Below are 18,004 nucleotides of genomic sequence, written 5' to 3'. Positions count from 1 at the left end.
CATGGACCAATCTAACGTTTCAAATAAAGAACCGATGAGATTTTGCAAATTTTATGCGTTTTTTTTTTTAAAAAAAGTTATCAAGCTCTTAACAAATCACCCTTTATAAGAAATGAACAGACATCAAACCACTGCTATTGCTAGCGAAATTCTCGCTAGAACGATATTAGGGCTGTTTTCTTTTAGCACTGGATGCAACATTTGTATGGACTATCCAGAACATCGTTGCATTGGTGTTCTATCCAGAACAACTCATCAGTGCAAGTCGCGCCGATGTTGCCAGATTGTACTTTGATAAAGTGACGCTTCTTTAGCAATTTATTGTGACTAATTTATCGAAAAACATGAAATTCAAAGTGGTACAGTGTCATAAATAATCGCAGCAGTAAATATTTATTACTATTTGAGCATTTCATACATTAAAAATGCAAGATTTCACTTCTTTTCTGTGATTGTTTTTAAACAGCTGATGACAGTGTTGCATATTTTTTGAGATGTCCTGTACTCTGTTTTCTTTTAGACCTTCACGGCTTAAGGCCGGTATGCACCTCTAGCGAAATTTTCGGTAGCAAAAATTTATTTAAGTCTACAACAAAAAAACAGGGCTGTGTACATAAATTTTAAACCAGCTAATCGCTTTTAAAAATTGTTAATATATGTTCCAAATATTCCTCAAATAAATTGTTTATTATTTACAGACCTTTTAAAACTTTTACGCACACAATGATTGTAATAAATTAAATGTTTGCTGCCAAAATATGCTTTTGACAACCCTGTTATTTTCATTAGAGGTGCGTACCAGCTTACAAAATTGAACGCTACCGAAAATTTCGTTAGCATAAATAGCAATGCATTTCTTATGGGAATGAAATTTTTCGCTAGAGGTGCATACCGGCCTTTAGGGTATCCAGTGCTAAAAGAAAACAGCCCTATTATCGGTTGTTTACATTGTCCAAACAGATACACATAGCAAACCTGCCTTATTGGCAAGCAACAAAGATTTTCGCAAAAGCTGCATACAGGGCTTTAAAAAAACTATATAGAAAATATAGGGTATATCATAATTATACAAATTTTAAGGTATATCTACAATTTATTTGATTTTAAATACTATTCCACATTGTGTTAAATAATTAGTAACAGATAAGAATTAAAAACTCGCAGACAAAAAACACGCAGATTTTCCAAATACAAGTTTCTGGCAAGCCTTTTTTAATTTTCACTCTTCTGATCATCTTGAGGTAAATTTTACAAAAAATATATATCTGTGCAGAAGGTACAAACGCTATGATGTGCTCAAAACACATTCTAATCATATGAAGTGTACATCAACAAACAATGCGCTTGGTATCTTTTTATTGTATATCCAATACAAAGACAAAAATAAGTTTGCCACAAAGTAACCAAATGAAATTTTTTTATGGAAAATCAATTTTAATTTGTTTTTAAATGACAAAAAAAACACAAATATTAAATTTTTAATAAATTTTATTAAATATTTTTAAACGAAACTTGGTTTCATGTCTACATGTTACGCAATAGTTTTTTTATTTCTATTATAAATGATAAATTTATAGAATGTATGTAGGCAAATGGTGCAAATACTCCAAGGAAAAGACCTCAATTCTTAACTTCCAAAGTTTCGATTTATGTAGCCCTTCCTGCTCTCGCACAATTTATTTGCCAGATAATTGCTCGTACAATTTGGGAACATAGTCATCCCATTCAGCTTGATAGAAATTGCCGGCTATGGGATTGCCGAGTTTGTATTTTTGGGCAAATGCAGAAATCTTAAAACATCCACGACCATCACCACTATTGTTGGGCAAACGGGTCTCGTCGAAAGTTAGCTTGCCATCTTGTTTGTACACCAAGAAAACGTAACGATGTAAACCGGTACCTTCTGGAGGGCCAGAACCCACATAGGCTGACAAGACCTCGCCAGCACTTATATCGCTTCCAGGAACATTTCCCACCAACCAATGATGCCATTCGCGATAAGTTGGCTCTTTGCGGCTAGGAGCATCTGGATCGGTCATACAAACTGTGTAAAATGCATTCGAATCGGCATTCCAGCTAAGGGTAGGTTGATCTTTGACCTGTGTTGGCGTCAATACATTCCCCTCTTTCACCTCCACTCCTCCACTATAACTGACTTTCAATAGTTCAGTAGGAGCCACGCTAATTACATCTGGTACAACTTCCAGGTCTTGGAAACTTTTCAAAGCCATTTTCTTTGCGTAAAAACGTTTATTAACCAATGGAGAAGAAGACGCCGAGCAGACCTCTAGCACAGACGAGTTAAAATTAAATTTTTCGACAGCTTGCGATAATGAAGAGAAGTTTCTCGATTTTATCAGGACTAGTTCTTGTTTTTGTACAGCAAGAACTCTCATCGGCAATTCCCGTGCAGCACGACCTAATCGTAAGACGAACATTATTCCGCGGCTGTGTGATTTCAACAATCGACCGGCTAATAACGAATGGTAAACCGATAACGATTACATATTGTGCATTGTTCCATCGATTTCCAAGTTATCCAAATCGTTCACTGAATGTTGCAGTATCGGACAAAACTGTGAATTTGAAATTCCACGCTCGAAACTTAAGGAAGGATGTGTCGCTAGTACAAAAAAGAAATGAAAGACAGTTTAAGCCCAGCAACGAAAGAAGAAAAGCACTGAAACTATTGCTACATAAAGTTCAGCAAGACGTTGTTATCAATTGTTTACATTTAGGTCTTGTACAAAATATATGGTAAATGCGTATTTTTAGCATGCAACAGGAATGTTCGCAAAAGAGGTATATAAATCAGGCCCCGAGAGGGTTTCAACTATGTCCAAGGACTGAAAACCCCCATTTGGAGCATATCTATTCCCTGAAAAAATATAAACAATTCCAAAGAGCTAAAAACAGAAAACAGCGTGCTTATAACACGTGCCGATAGCGTATTTATTTGTATGTGTTTTTTTATGGGAGTAGCCTGTAAGCCATCGATAACATCGTCCAAACGAACTTTCGAATAGCCATAAAAAATGCGTTTTGTCGATGTGACAATGTTATCGACGTTTATATTTTCTCCCAAAAACGCATTTCTTATGGGTAGACGAAGCTTGTGCATTCCGGGCATAAAAGCCGGTATGCACCTCAAATGAAATTTCCGTCATTCAATTTCTGGCAACGAAAATTCCGTGAAACGTTTTTATCGATTGTGTACATTTTGTTCCTATAAGAAATACATAATAAAATTGTGGAGAACTTTTGATCGAAATCTAAATTTTTCGGATCACGGGAGTCGATATCGAGTTTTTTTGATCGACAATTTTTTCGATTGGTAAATTGCAATCGTAAAACATTTCTTACTTGTTTTTTTACATTGTTTTCGCCATATAGGAATAATATATATATATATTAGTTTTAGTTCCAAATGGTTGGTAATTTATAGTAAATTTATATATAATGAACATATTTTGAATATTTAGGACTAATGCAACTCCAATAAAAGTTAAACAAATATTGGTCATAGTCGAGTTCGGGAGCGAGCATCCTAGTTTGGCAAAGAACCATATAAAAAGTGCACATGCTAGATCGATATCGAAGAGATTGTGATCAACCAATTACCGTACCATTCCGTGACAACATAACGCTTCTGGACCACCTTGTAAGGATAGTGAATGCTGAAGGCTTCCACTGGCCAAAGACGGCAGACAATTGTGAAGCTGTAGAATTGACGTTGACATGCCACCAAAAATTATCCCCACTGTTCTGGTTTCCGAATTCACAAAAAGCAATAACATCTGAACAATTCCATCTTCTTCCAAATAAATTCCTTATCCATAAGAACAGTGTGTATAAATTTCATCTTATATATCTTTGAGGTTCGGAAAATAGAGGTTGAGGAAAATTTTCGTAAACCGGAACATGGGGATATATTCCATTTGAACGCCTCCTTCATCAGCCTAAATCGTCCATTGAGCCTGCAAACAGGTGACTTTCTAACAGTGCACACCATTTCAAACCCATGTACTTACACCAATAACAATGTGCACTTTTATTCATTATTTGTCGCCGAATTATTTTATATTCATCTCATCCTCCAATTAGGAAGGAATTCGGAGGAATGTAAAAAGAGATAAGATATAATGCAATACAATTTACTTTTTACTTTGAAATCTTCAAAAACATATGTGTTTTTCTACATTCTATTTTGTGCCGCTAACTTAATTTTATCATTTCATTTTGTTCTGCTTCGTTTTTTGCTGTTGGCAATGCTAGAGAAATTGCATCAAATTTCGATCGAATGCCGTGATCCAAACTTTTAATTGTATCGGCAATTTTCTCGATACGATTATGAATTCGGTATCGAATGCCCTGATTAGCCCCAGGCCTGAGAAACCAATGAAAAGACTGTGTTAAGGTGGACACTAAGTTCGAGTTTAAGGTGGGTATTAAGTTCGAGTTTAGCCACTAAAATCGTTAATTTTTTCACGATTACTTTTCTTTAATAATCCATTTTAAGGAATACAAACTTTGTGAAAATTTGCTTTGGGCTATTCCCCATAAAGTTATAATAAAATTTGCAACAAATATGTATAATTTTATGTCTTTTCTTACTGATATAAACTCGAACTTAGTACTCACCTTATGGGAGCAAAATGTAAACAATCGACAACAACGCCTCACGGAATTTTCGTTAGCAAATATGAAAATGCAATTCTTGTGGATGGCGGAAATTTCGTTAGAGGTGCATAGTTAAGAGTTCCGAAACTCGTATAAATATTGTAATAATACGTAGTATAATTTTTCCGCTACTCATAAAAAATGCATTCGTACTGGGGTGTTATTATCGACTGATTACATTTTGATCATAAGTAACTACTATTTTCAGTTCTCAAGCTGAAAATCAGCATATTTTCATGGTTACTTTTTTAATACTTTGGATCTTTTGCATCAATAATTTGATAAGACTTGATAAAAATGTAATCATCTTCATATATATTTTTAGACTTTTAATTTAGTGCTTTGGTGAAAAAATCTAACATAGTACTCACCTATATAAGAAACACACAGTAAAACTGCATCGACCGTTAGTAATTTTCGGAAGAGTAGCATACCTGAATTTAACCATATTAAAATACGGCTTTTTATTGGATGGATGGTCCATTTGTATGCTTACAAAAATTTTTTTCTTAATTTAATTTTTAAATAATTTTCCTTCAAAATTATTTAATAGTGAGTGTTTTTCCTATTATTATCAGAGTGTAGTTGGAATCTTATATTGGTATTATTTTTTCCCATAATTTGTTAAAATGTAATCATTTTTTTTAAATACGGATATACTTTAAGGCGAAAGAAAACATCATAACAAATTAACGTCATTTTTATTTAAATTAAATTCACATCATCACATTTAATTCTTAGTATAAATATAAAATATTGCTTAAATAATTTATTATGGTTTGTTAGTCCATTACTAATTTACATGCATCATACATTTGTGCGCCAATACGTAGAAGAGCTTGTTCTTTTGTTGGTATAAGCCTAACGGCATTATTTACCAATTTACTTAAGGCAGTAAGATCAATTTCTTGAGGTTCTGAAGCGGTAATTTGTAGATTGTTGGTATTCGGAGTATCTTGCTGTATGGGGAAAAGGCAATGGTTTTTATATGTATATAATATTTCAAATAAAACATTGTATGTGTGCTATATATGCGGAATTATATATGATTTTTAAAAAGCGTATGAAGTAAACTTAAAAGATTTTTAAAAGGCGTATGAAGTAAACTCGACATAGATTTTGTGGTATGGTATGTGCTACAGCGTATAATAGAATTTAATATTCATAATTTACGGAAAAGACAAGGACTACTCTCTGCAGTGATATAAATAAAAAGGCCCCACAGTATTCTGCTGCATTGAAGTTGGAGCGATGTCAACTTCAAGAATATATTCAATAACAGTATTAGCTATTCGGCGACATTGACATAGTTAAGCGCATTAAATAGCGAAGACAACATGTTAGAATAGATGGAATTTCTATCGCCAAAAAGACTTGATGGAGGAGACATTAACCATAAGGAGCATTAACCATTTGGAGCAAGTTGAGATCAAAACAACAAATATGATTACAGTACAAACCAACAATAAACCAACAACACGAATGAAGTAAGAGGAAGCACGCTCAAAATAAACCCAGCCAACTGCACTCAAATCGATGATTTGATGGTGGCAAAGGAAAAGAGAGATGTTTATATGAATTTATTTCGGCATAAGCTGGCTATCATAAACCTGTTTTCGGAGGGTTCAAGTGTGGTTCACTTTGGGTTTAGCGAACTGCCTGAATTTATTCTGATAATTGGTTGATAGTTTTGCTGCAAGTAGAGGATGCTGATGAGGAATGTGGTAATTCCGAAACGTGCGTCCATCCATCCATCTTGCAGTCTATAGGGCTTTGCCCAAATAAATTTGACAAACATTCTATTCCTCTGTTGGTTAAGCTACTCTTGTAGTTTAGTCAAAGCAATGGTTTTAAAGCTGAGATCAAAACAACAAATATGAAATAAAATTTTGACAAAATTATCTATAGAAATAAAATTTTGACAACATTTTCTATAGAAATAAAATTTTGACAAAATTTTCTATAGAAATAAAATTTTGACAAAATTTTCTATAGAAATAAAATTTTTACACAATTTTCTATAGAAATAAAATTTTGACAAAATTTTCTATAAAAAAAATTGACAACATTTTCTATAGAAATAAAATTTTGACAAAATTTTCTATAGAAATAAGATTTTGAAAAAATTTTCTATAGAAATAAAATTTTGACAAAATTTTTTATAGAAATAAAATTCTGACAAAATTTTCTATAGAAATAAAATTTTGACAAAATTTTCTATAGAAATAAAATTTTGACAAAATTTTCTATAGAAATAAAATTTTGACAAAATTTTCTATAGAAATAAAATTTTGACAAAATTTTCTATAGAAATAAAATTTTTACAAAATTTTCTATAGAAATAAAATTTTGAAAAAATTTTCTATAAAACAAAAAAAAATTGACAAAATTTTCTATAGAAATAAAATTTTGACAAAATTTTCTATAGAAATAAGATTTTGACAAAATTTTCTATAGAAATAAAATTTTGACAAAATTTTGTATAGAAATAAAATTTTGACAAAATTTTCTATAGAAATAAAATTTTGACAAAATTTTCTATAGAAATAAAATTTTGACAAAATTTTCTATAGAAATAAAATTTTGACAAAATTTTCTATAGAAATAAAATTTTGACAAAATTTTCTATAGAAATGAAATTTTGACAAAATTTTCTATAGAAATGAAATTTTGACTAAGTTCCTAGAGAAATAAAATTTTGAATCAATTTTCCATAAATAAAAATTTTTAAATTTTCTATAGAAAAAAAATTGACAAACTTTTCTATTCTATTTTCTATGAAATTTTTCCAAAATTTTCTATAGAAATAAAATTTTGGCAAAAATTTTTATAGAAAAAAAATTTTGACAAAATTTTCTATAGAAATAAAATTTTGACAAAATTTTCTATAGATCTATAGAAAATTTTATCAAAATTTTATTTCGAAATAAAATTTTGATAAAATTTTCTATAGAAATGGAATTTTGACTAAGTTCCTAGAGAAATAAAATGTTGAAACAATTTTCCATAGAAAAAAAATTTTTGAAAAAATATTCTATAGAAAAAAAATTGACAAAATTTTCTATAGAAATAAAATTTTAACAAAATTTTATATAGAAATAAAATTTTGACAAAAATTTTTATAGAAATAAAATTTTGACAAAATTTTCTATAGAAATAAAATTTTGACAAAATTTTCTATGGAAATAAAATTTTGACTAAGTTCCTAGAGAAATAAAATTTTGAATCAATTCTCCATAAAAAAATTCTTTTTAAATTTTCTATAGAAAAAAAAATTGACAAACTTTTCTATTCTATTTTCTATGAAATTTTTGCAAAATTTTCTATAGAAATAAAATTTTGACAAATTTTTCTATAGAAATAAAATTTTGACAAAATTTTTTATAGAAAAAAAAAATTTGACAAAATTTTTTATAGAAATAAAATTTTTGCAAAATTTTCTATAGAAATAAAATTTTGACAAAATTTTCTATAGAAGTAAAATTTTGACAAAATTTTCTATAGAAGTAAAATTTTGACAAAATTTTCTATAGAAATAAAGTTTTGACAAAATTTTCTATAGAAATAAAATGTTAATAAAAAAGCTATAGAAATAGAAATTTTTAAAGGAATAAAATTTTGACAACATTTTTTATAGAAATTAAACTTCGACAATATTTTCTATAGAAATAAAATATGTGTATAGTCAAGCTTAAAATTCCTTATATTAATGCAATACGTCTATAGATATTTAAAGCAATGACGGTTAATTTAATATGCAAATATTGTATCGCAATCATGAGTTCTGATTATGGGTTTATGAATGGCTGATGAGAGCTCCAAATTAGAATTTAATTTTTTTTTATATATGCATCCAAAAGTAAAAAAACAAAAAAAGGGTAAATATGGAAAGAGAAAGCGTACCAGAAGTGTTTCATGTTTGTGGGTAATAGACACCAGCAACACTTACGAGATTGTCCAAATAACTCAAGAGCTGTTGACCAACCGATGCAATTTTCAAGAATGTGCCTTGAGATGTTTTCGAATATAAACTCAAACGTCGACCCGCTATTTCCAATAACATACGTCCTATAAATTCATCATCGGCTACATCGTTTAGTAAAACGTTTGCATTTGCATCAAAACCATGGGCATATAGATCGACAATCTGTAAGAATAAATAAACAACGTTCATTTTTTGGTGAGAGAAAAATCAAAATTTTAAGCTCCGCACCTGTCTTCTTCTTAAAGCCTTTTGATCAAGTCTCCAGCTTTCAGCCAATTTAAAGAATTTCTCCATATACAGCATATGTTCGGCTACAAATAATTGTTCCAAATCTTCTCTTATTAAATCCATGCTGGCTGTTATGGCTTTACATAAGAATTCGGTGCGATGTTGTTGTAGAACCATATCAGGAGCAGGCAATACAAAATTGAGCTCTTTGTTGATTTCAGCAAAGAAAGCTTTATTGCTCATGGCATCAAATACCAGGGTCATGGGTTTTGAAACTCTCAATTGAAAAAAGGCTATAAAATGTAAAACCGAGCATAATTCATAATGCAACTTTAACTGTTCCTTAATAGCATGGTGTTGTTGCAGGGCCAAAAATTGTAAAGGAGTTTGACCTTCGGCCAAAGACACTTCGAATTTCAAATCATATGATTCATGATTTAATGAATCTTCCATATGTTGAAGAAACGATAAACATAACTCTAAGAAATCAGGAACACATGAGGCGGACATTTCAATGTCTTGTTGACACAATTTGTCCTTGGGCAGTCGACCAACTTTATTTATCAATTTAGCTGTACTCTGTAGAGGAAATTTTACAGCAGCTTGCCAGAGCATACATGAAATTCCATGTTTGAGAGCATGATCACTTACTCTAAACTGGTTTAGGCATTCAAGGGCCGCTCTGAAATGTTCTAAACTGGTCAAGTTTTTACTCCAGTAGATCAGATAATGCCAAGTCATAAGGCTTAGCAATGAACCAGATTCCAAACTGAATGGGAAATGTTTTCTTAGCAGAGTTAATTTCATAAGTACAGTATCTAGTTCGGCAGTTTCATCATATAGTTGTATTTTTCTAGGGCTCTCATCGGCATTTGATTCACTCGATTTTGTATTATACTGAGAAGATTGCATTTCACCTTCTTGGACAATTTCTGCCTTATCAATTTCTACAATCTTTGATGGATGTATGCGTGTATTTATTAACCATTTTGCTGTCATATCGGTGACAATGCCCTTACCACCACTGACAATAGATTTTAAACTGCAATCCGGTTGATCATAGGGAATTTCTGGCATTACGGGCTCTAAACATAGTATGGGATATCTGTTCAAAGGAAATTTAGAAATATTTACAAAGCTTAACAACAACAAAAAACACTTACTCCAATATTGCTCCCAGAATAGCAATGTCTTCTAATTTTCCTATTAATAAGCCCCATTGAGCTTCATCGTGTGATATGCGTTCAAAATTATCTTCATCATGTTGTGAACCCTCGTCACAAGAACCCTAAATGGATTTCGGTGTTAAAACAATAATCAAAAAATTGTAAATATTATATTCCAAATACAAAGGCGAATTATTCGATGCTCGCCTCTGCATGAAAGATAGGCTTCAAGCATGTACACAGAAAAAACAAGTAAGGAAAGTCTAAAGTCGGGCGGGGCCGACTATATTATACCCTGCACCACTTTGTAGATCTAAATTTTCGATAGCATATCACATCCGTCAAATGTGTTGGGGGCTATATATAAAAGTTTGTCCCAAATACATACATTTAAATATCACTCGATTTGGACAGAATTTGATAGACTTCTACAATATCTATAGACTCAAAATTTAAGTTGGCTAATGCACTAGGGTGGAACACAATTTTAGTAAAAAAAAATATGGGAAACATTCAAATCTGAAGCAATTTTAATGAAACTTCGCAAAAGTTTATTTATGATTTATCGCTCGATATATATGTATTAGAAGTTTAGGAAAATTAGAGTCATTTTTACAACTTTTCGACTAAGCAGCGGCGATTTTACAAGGAAAATGTTGGTATTTTGACCATTTTTGTCGAAATCGGAAAAACATATATATGGGAGCTAAATCTAAATCTGAACCGATGTCAACCAAATTTGGCACGCATAGCTACAATGTTAATTCTACTCCCTGTGCAAAATTTCAACTAAATCGGAGTTAAAAATTGGCCTCTGTGGTCATATGAGTGTAAATCGGGCGAAAGCTATATATGCGAGATATATCCAAATCTGAACCGATTTCAACCAAATTTGGCACGCATAGCTACAATGCTGATTCTACTCCCTGTGCAAAATTTCAACTAAATCGGAGCAAAAAATTGGCCTCTGTGGTCATTTGAGTGTAAATCGGGCGAAAGCTATATAGGGGAGATATATCTAAATCTGAACCGATTTCAACCAAATTTGGCACGTATAGCTACTAATTCTACTCCCTGTGCAAAATTTCAACTAAATCGGAGTTAAAAATTGGCATCTGTGGTCATATGAGTGTAAATCGGGCGAAAGCTATATATGGGAGCTATATCTAAATCTGAACCGATTTCAACCAAATTTGGCACATATAGCTACAATGCTAATTATACTCACTGTGCCAAATTTCAACTAGATCGGAGCAAAAAATTGGCCTCTGTGGGCAAATGAGTGTAAATCGGGCGAAAGCTATATATGGGAGCTATATCTAAATCTGAACCGATTTCAACCAAATTTGGCACGCATGGCTACAATGCTAATTATACTCCCTGTGCAAAATTTCAACTAAATCGGAGCAAAAAATTGGCCTCTGTGGTCATTTGAGTGTAAATCGGGCGAAAGCTATATACGGGAGCTATATCTAAATCTGAACCGATTTGGCTGATATTTTGCAAGTTTTTCGAGACTCATAAAATATTCGGATGTCCGGAATTTTAGGAAGATCGGTTGATATACACGCCAATTATGACCAGATCGGTAAAAAATATATATGGCAGCTATATCTAAATCTGAACCGATTTTTTCCAAAATCAATAGGGATCGTCTTTGAGTCGAAACAGGACCCTATACCAAATTTTAGGACAATCGGACTAAAACTGCGAGCTGTACTTTGCACACAAAAATACATCAACAGACAGACAGACGGACAGACAGACAGACGGACATCGCTAAATCGACTCAGAATTTAATTCTAAGACGATCGGTATACTAAACGATGGGTCTCAGACTTTTCCTTCTTGGCGTTACATACAAATGCACAAACTTATTATACCCTGTACCACAGTAGTGGTGAAGGGTATAAATATCACCAAAATATTTCCAATTAAAAAGATAATTGAAGCTCAAACTTATTAGGGAGCCACCGTGGTGCAATGGTTAGCATGCCCGCCTTGCATACACAAGGTCGTGGGTTCGATTCCTGCTTCGACCGAACACCAAAAAGTTTTTCAACGGTGGATTATCCCACCTCAGTAATGCCGGTGACATTTCTGAGGGTTTCAAAGCTTCTCTAAGTGGTTTCACTGCAATGTGGAACGCCGTTCGGACTCGGCTATAAAAAGGAGGTCCCTTGTCATTGAGCTTAACATGGAATCGGGCAGCACTCAGTGATAAGAGAGAAGTTCACCAATGTGGTATCACAATGGACTGACACAGTTAGTTAAGAAAATGAGTGAACATTTTCGCTTACAATTTACAATTTAAATAAAACACTTAGTCGATTGCAAACCTTAATTAATTGTTTAATAATTGATTTAATAATTGTTTAATAATTGTTTGAATCTATCAAAAAACTGATTGAGTTTTCCAATCGACATCAATTAAATTTTTCATTGAATCAATTAAAAAATTAATATATTTTTGCAATCAACATCAATAAAAATTTTAATTGAATCAATTAAAAATATAATTGGTTTTTGGAATTAACATCAATTAAATTTTTAACTGAGTTAATTAAAAAAATTAATTGCAATTTTTAAATCAATTATTTTTTATGCCCAATTACAACTGCGATACTATCATCTTCGTGATTGAAGACATTTCAATTAAAAAATTAATTGGATCAATTAATTTCGTGATTCATTCGCAAAGAAATGTTTTGTGTGTACTTAGGAAGCAAAAAGTCAAAGGTTTCAAAAGTACACTGGAAAAAATTAAACAAGTATTTATCAAGCGGAATCCTAGGAAACGCCTTACTAAAGGCAAAACTTTCAATGTCCTTGGATCATGTTGAAAACTTAAATTAAATTATTAGATAGGGATAGCATTACCTTTGTGCCCCTTTACTAGCAAATTTATCACTTTTTTAAACATTGACACAATAGTTTTGTGCGTGTTTTTTTAATTAATTCCTTTTAATTTGTTTTCGTAAATTTTTATTCCGGATCTCTTTAAATCCATCAGTGATTTATTTATTTATTTATTCAAAAATTCTGTAATACAAAGCCAATAGAGGCCTATAAAAATATATATTTAACATAAAATCGAATCCAATACCATAATTTTGAACACTTTTTCAAACCATGGTGTTTTCAGGCGGACAATCTTGACCCTTGAAACTTAGCAAAGAAAGTTTTTCTGTAGTAGACCAACCGGGTTTTCCCATGTTCTGTTATTTTTTGTTTTTGAAAATAAAATTAGTGCGACACCTCTTATTAAAAATGAGATTTTTTATGCCACTTTTTTTTTAAATTCTCGACGCAATGCTGATTAGGGTCATAGTTTATTCTACGAATGCAAGATTGCACAAAATATGGCTTATACACTTTTGAATACTGAAAATCGAATTAAATTAGAAATTTTAAATTAAAAATAAAATAAAAGCGACTTAATAATAACTTGAATTGTACTTTATTCATAGTTAGTAGTCCGTTGTAATTTATATAAATTGGTCGCTATTTGGCTTCAAATTACATGATGAAAATAAAAATAAATAAATAAATAATGCCATAGAAAAATCTTACGAAATTAATTCGTATTTTTTATTTATATAAAAAATCCGTTTTTTTACACTTTTTGTTGCAAGTGACACCTTTTTTGCCAATTTTTAGAAATACTCAACGGTAACGCTCATTAGGGACATGGGTAGAGCATTTATCTTACAAAGCAAAATAGCACAAAATATGGTTTATAAAGCGGTAAATAAGATGGTGGACAAACTGTTTTGATTAACCTGAAATTTTTTTTCAATTAATCCTTCAAATTACTTTTATATTTCTCAGACATGGAATGATCTGTCTAGGACCTTCATACTGACAATCGATTTTCTTGCTGTACCAATTTTATATATATTATACTTAACTTTTATTAAAAGATTGTGTGCTAGTATAGGTTAATAGTTAGTTTTAAGTCAATTTTTCCTGAATTGTACTAAATTCTATCAACCTATTGTCCTATAGGGCGTTGGTTGATTAAATAAATAAATAAAAATACTAGGCCTCCATTGTATTCATTCGTATTGATAACAGTATAAATAAAATAAATAAATTTTAAAGTCGACTTTCTCAAAAATTGAAAATTTCCATTCTAATATTGTTTTCATTTTGTTAATTACAAGACAACTACTATATGTATAAAAAATGGATATAATTTATTTACCTCTTTGAATTCCCGTCTCAATGATATGGCTACAGTTTTACAAACAATGGCTACAAGTAATCCCAAGGATTTGGGACTATTCAAAAGTAATTCTCTGACATATTGCCACCAGGGAGAAATTGCATTGTAAGCATAATCATTTACAACATCTCCTGCTAGTTCGCAAATAGCTTTAATCATTTCTGCTAAGCGGGACATATCAGCAATTACTTCATCACTATGATAATAAAACATTACAGGCTTTGAGAGATTTCAAGAAAATATAAATATAAGCATACATACCAATTTTTATATAGAAATGGTTTTTCCAACCAATAATACAAAGCCAAAACCAATAGATCCTGATATGGTATTAGAGATTTTTCAGCGACCACTTTAAATTGATCGAAGCATAGACCCTGGGTAAAAAAGCGATGGAACAGTTTCGAGCTAACTTCACCATAGTTTTTGGATTTTTCTTTAACTAAGGGTATTTTATTTGCTTGATCCACTTGGAAAATATTTAGAAATTCCACAAACTCTCCAACATCATCAAATTCAGCACCAAAAGTAACACCACGTGAATTTGAATTAGTATCCATACCAAACTCGGGCATTTGTTGTTTCAAGAGATACGATTCACTAAGCAGTAAAACCAATTGTTGAATTATGACTAAATCACTTTCGTCCAGCTCTAAAGTTTCCACATATTCGCGCTGATTTGGAACTTTCATTTCCATATAAAATTTGCACAGATGTTTATAATTTCGAATAGAGGTTTGAAATTGTTGATAATCCTCAGTTGATTTGATGTGGTATTTTTCAGGATTTTCAATTTGCTCTTCTAAGGTCAAATCGAAGGCATTGACAATACTTTGGAAAATATGGGCTCGTAATTGTTTACTCTTCATTAACATTTCCATACATTGTTGACGCACTTCAATAGTTTGAAAATCCGCAGCCATTGAGGAGATCTCTTCAATATCAAGATTTTTACTATCGTTGGAGCGCAAAAGATTTTTCAAGCGCCTTAAAAGATGTATATCTTTGGATGTGGCCGAATTGGCTGTACTTAAAGCATAATGGAATGGTATTTGAATTTCCTTGACACTAGTATCGCTGGGATCAAGGAAAAGACAAGTATTGATATGTGAACGGTTTTTACCATCTGGTGTTAGGCCTAATGAAGAAGAAATAATACACACTATGAAGAATAAAGAACATTAAACATAGAGCTTACCCATAAGACCATGTGTACTATAGGCCAATTGTCCATATTTGCTTACAGTAAAAGCTGCCACTTTGGGTCCATGTTGTAAAGGCCATATTTCCAAACAACCCAAACGTGGAGCATAGATAACCAAGAATAAAGTTTTTCGTCTTGAATGTTGTACTCCTTTCAGGATTTTCTCCTTAACTGGTACAAATGCACACTGGGCCTCTCGATAACCTTTCCATACCCGCAGTATTTCACACCTTTGAGTATCCACCAACAGAACCCTATCCAAATTATCAATTATAGCTGCCAGGCGGCCATTGGGAGCTATAGCTATAGTATTTCCATCACGTTTTGCATCGTAAAATTTACATTTTGTACGCATTTTCAATTCCTTTCCAGGGGCCACAGAAGGTTGTTCTTCAGGTGAGGGTGTTGGTGGAGCTCTTCCGAAAAGATTTCCCATAATATTGCGATAAGCCATACCAATAACATCCTTTGCCACTTCACCTATTGATGATGTCTTGTAACCTTCTTCAGCCAGATAATACCCCAAACAGGGGTCCGCACCAACGGCCACAATTGTGGAACTTTTCATTGTGGTTGAAGAGACCCGGGTATGAAGACCATATGAGACACATTGATCCACAATATGATCAAACACCCTGGGTATTTGTGTGGCATCAATTACCGAATCATTAATAATAGTTTCCTTCTCATTGGGAAATAGAAATTTTTGGTATACCAGTATATCAGCAATGGCAGAAAAAGCATTGGAATTCACCGAATTGCTGCGTCCAACAGTTCTATTTAGATTTTGTCGTAAATTATTGAGATGTGGTACAAGATCTGAACCTTTGAGTATACAAACGCAACTATCGTAAACCATATAGATAAAGGCATCCGCTTCGGAATGTTTTGGTGGTGTATGGGCTTTAATTGATTGTACAGGAGCTTCGTGATATCTATGGTGAAGTAAGAAATATTAAAAATGGAAACATGAAGTTTGGAGATGGCAGATGGGTTAAACCAGATAATTAGCATTTGGTAAAAAAAGACCCTGAATATATTTAGCAAAGGCAATTAAAGTCTTTATCTTTTAATTCTGGATTTTGCAGCCACACGCTCTAGCTCGCAACATCCTGATTAGTGTGGTATATATGGAAATAAATCATTTTTATAAAGGGAATTTTATAAGTAGTAATTTTTTATTGCAGTTAGTTTTATATTGTTCTTATTCTCATTCTTTGTTATTTATTTATTTATTTATTTATTATTACAAAAAAAATTATCTATATTTTTTAATTGCTATTTATATATTTTTAATATTTACGTGTTTCTAGTAGTAATGCTATTGTATTGTAACTGTCTTAGGTTCTGATCGACTATGTTACATTCATGCAGAAATAAATAAAAAAAAATAAAAATAAAATAAACAAAAAAAAATTAGTTTAACTTTCCATAATTTAACGAAATAAAAATGAAACCACTAAATCAAATCTATAATTAAGTGAATATAAGAACTAATATACATATAATATTTAAAAAATATATTTTTTTAGTTTGAAAATTTTAATAAAAAAATGTAATAAAATTAATTTATTTATTATTGACAGTTGTATGGTAAAAATAGATTTAACGTTTACGTTAACTTTTTTTATAATGGGGGTTAAAAGAAAAATTTTAGCTAAGGTCAGTGATTTGATGACGATGCACATCATTTGTTTCTTTCCCTTTAATTATGAGAATACACCACCTAGACCTAAATACTCACATTTGGGAATATAATTTTATACCCGAATCGGTGTAAAATACCACCATTCCAGAGCTTAGACCCATAGCCACACATGTCCATTCTGCTCCTGTACTCACTGAACGGCCATACATTGGCAAACACAAGACAGACGTGACAATTTGATTTGGATCCTCTAATTCGCCACACCAACTAAGACTGTATGCTGGTGTTGAATTCCAGCTAGAACTTAATAAAGCCAATTTTTCTCCTAGAGCCATAGCGATTAGCTCGCCCGTGGGTGATATGGAATAATTAATACCATTTAACCAATTTTCATCTGGATAAACAAAACATTGTGTGAGCCAATATTTTAATGGGTGCGGAATATGTAAAAGTTAAATACCATGTTTGAGTCCAAAATACTCTTGAACCTTGTGGAAATCTTGTAAAAATCCAAATGTTTTAACTTCACAAGCCATTTTCGGGGATAAATAAACCTTGTGTATATTTTGCTTAATCTCGAAGCCAATTTAAAACCATTAAGACGAATATTAATTTATCATAGATATTTTTGTTTGTTTTGTTCATCAATTTTCCAAATAATCAGCTGGGGTGCAGAGATGCCAGAAGTTTTTTTTTTGAGACACAGCAAATGCAATAAGCTTGTTGGCAAAGCCGTTGTGCATCCCTGGCGGAAATTTTGTATGCGTGTCAATAACACAGTTTTGCCATGTATTTCTAATGGAAGCAAAATGTAAACAATCGATAACAAGTACACAAAAGTTAGGTTGCTAAAGTTCTTATGCAT

At 31.8% G+C, this 18,004-nt stretch overlaps 2 protein-coding genes across 3 annotated transcripts; both read right to left on the bottom strand.

The window, feature by feature from the left end:
- Positions 1 to 1,470: 1,470 nt before the first annotated feature.
- Positions 1,471 to 2,481, bottom strand: LOC142226379 (protein D3). The gene has a single exon (XM_075296363.1). It carries the CDS (start codon positions 2,436 to 2,438, stop codon positions 1,677 to 1,679), a length of 762 nt encoding a protein of 253 aa, XP_075152478.1. The 5' UTR covers positions 2,439 to 2,481; the 3' UTR covers positions 1,471 to 1,676.
- Positions 2,482 to 5,362: 2,881 nt separating this feature from the next.
- On the bottom strand, positions 5,363 to 17,810 carry Rab3-GAP (Rab3 GTPase activating protein). Of its 2 annotated transcripts, none has more exons than XM_075296358.1 (9): positions 17,600 to 17,809; positions 17,236 to 17,533; positions 15,486 to 16,426; positions 14,549 to 15,425; positions 14,267 to 14,483; positions 10,057 to 10,181; positions 8,894 to 9,998; positions 8,630 to 8,827; positions 5,363 to 5,639 (listed from the first exon to the last, which is right to left on the bottom strand). In XM_075296358.1, exons 1-9 carry the CDS (start codon positions 17,673 to 17,675, stop codon positions 5,463 to 5,465), a joined length of 4,014 nt encoding a protein of 1,337 aa, XP_075152473.1. In that variant the 5' UTR covers positions 17,676 to 17,809; the 3' UTR covers positions 5,363 to 5,462. The 2 variants fall into 2 exon arrangements, with proteins under 2 accessions (XP_075152473.1, XP_075152474.1); XM_075296359.1 differs by having other exon boundaries at positions 5,501 to 5,639; positions 8,584 to 8,827; positions 17,600 to 17,810.
- Positions 17,811 to 18,004: the final 194 nt, after the last annotated feature.

Source organism: Haematobia irritans, chromosome 2 (assembly GCF_050003625.1).
Source record: "Haematobia irritans isolate KBUSLIRL chromosome 2, ASM5000362v1, whole genome shotgun sequence".
NCBI classification, from domain to species: Eukaryota; Metazoa; Arthropoda; class Insecta; order Diptera; family Muscidae; genus Haematobia; species Haematobia irritans.
Note: the sequence above shows the minus strand (reverse complement) of the source record. Positions and strands in the feature narration are given on the sequence as shown.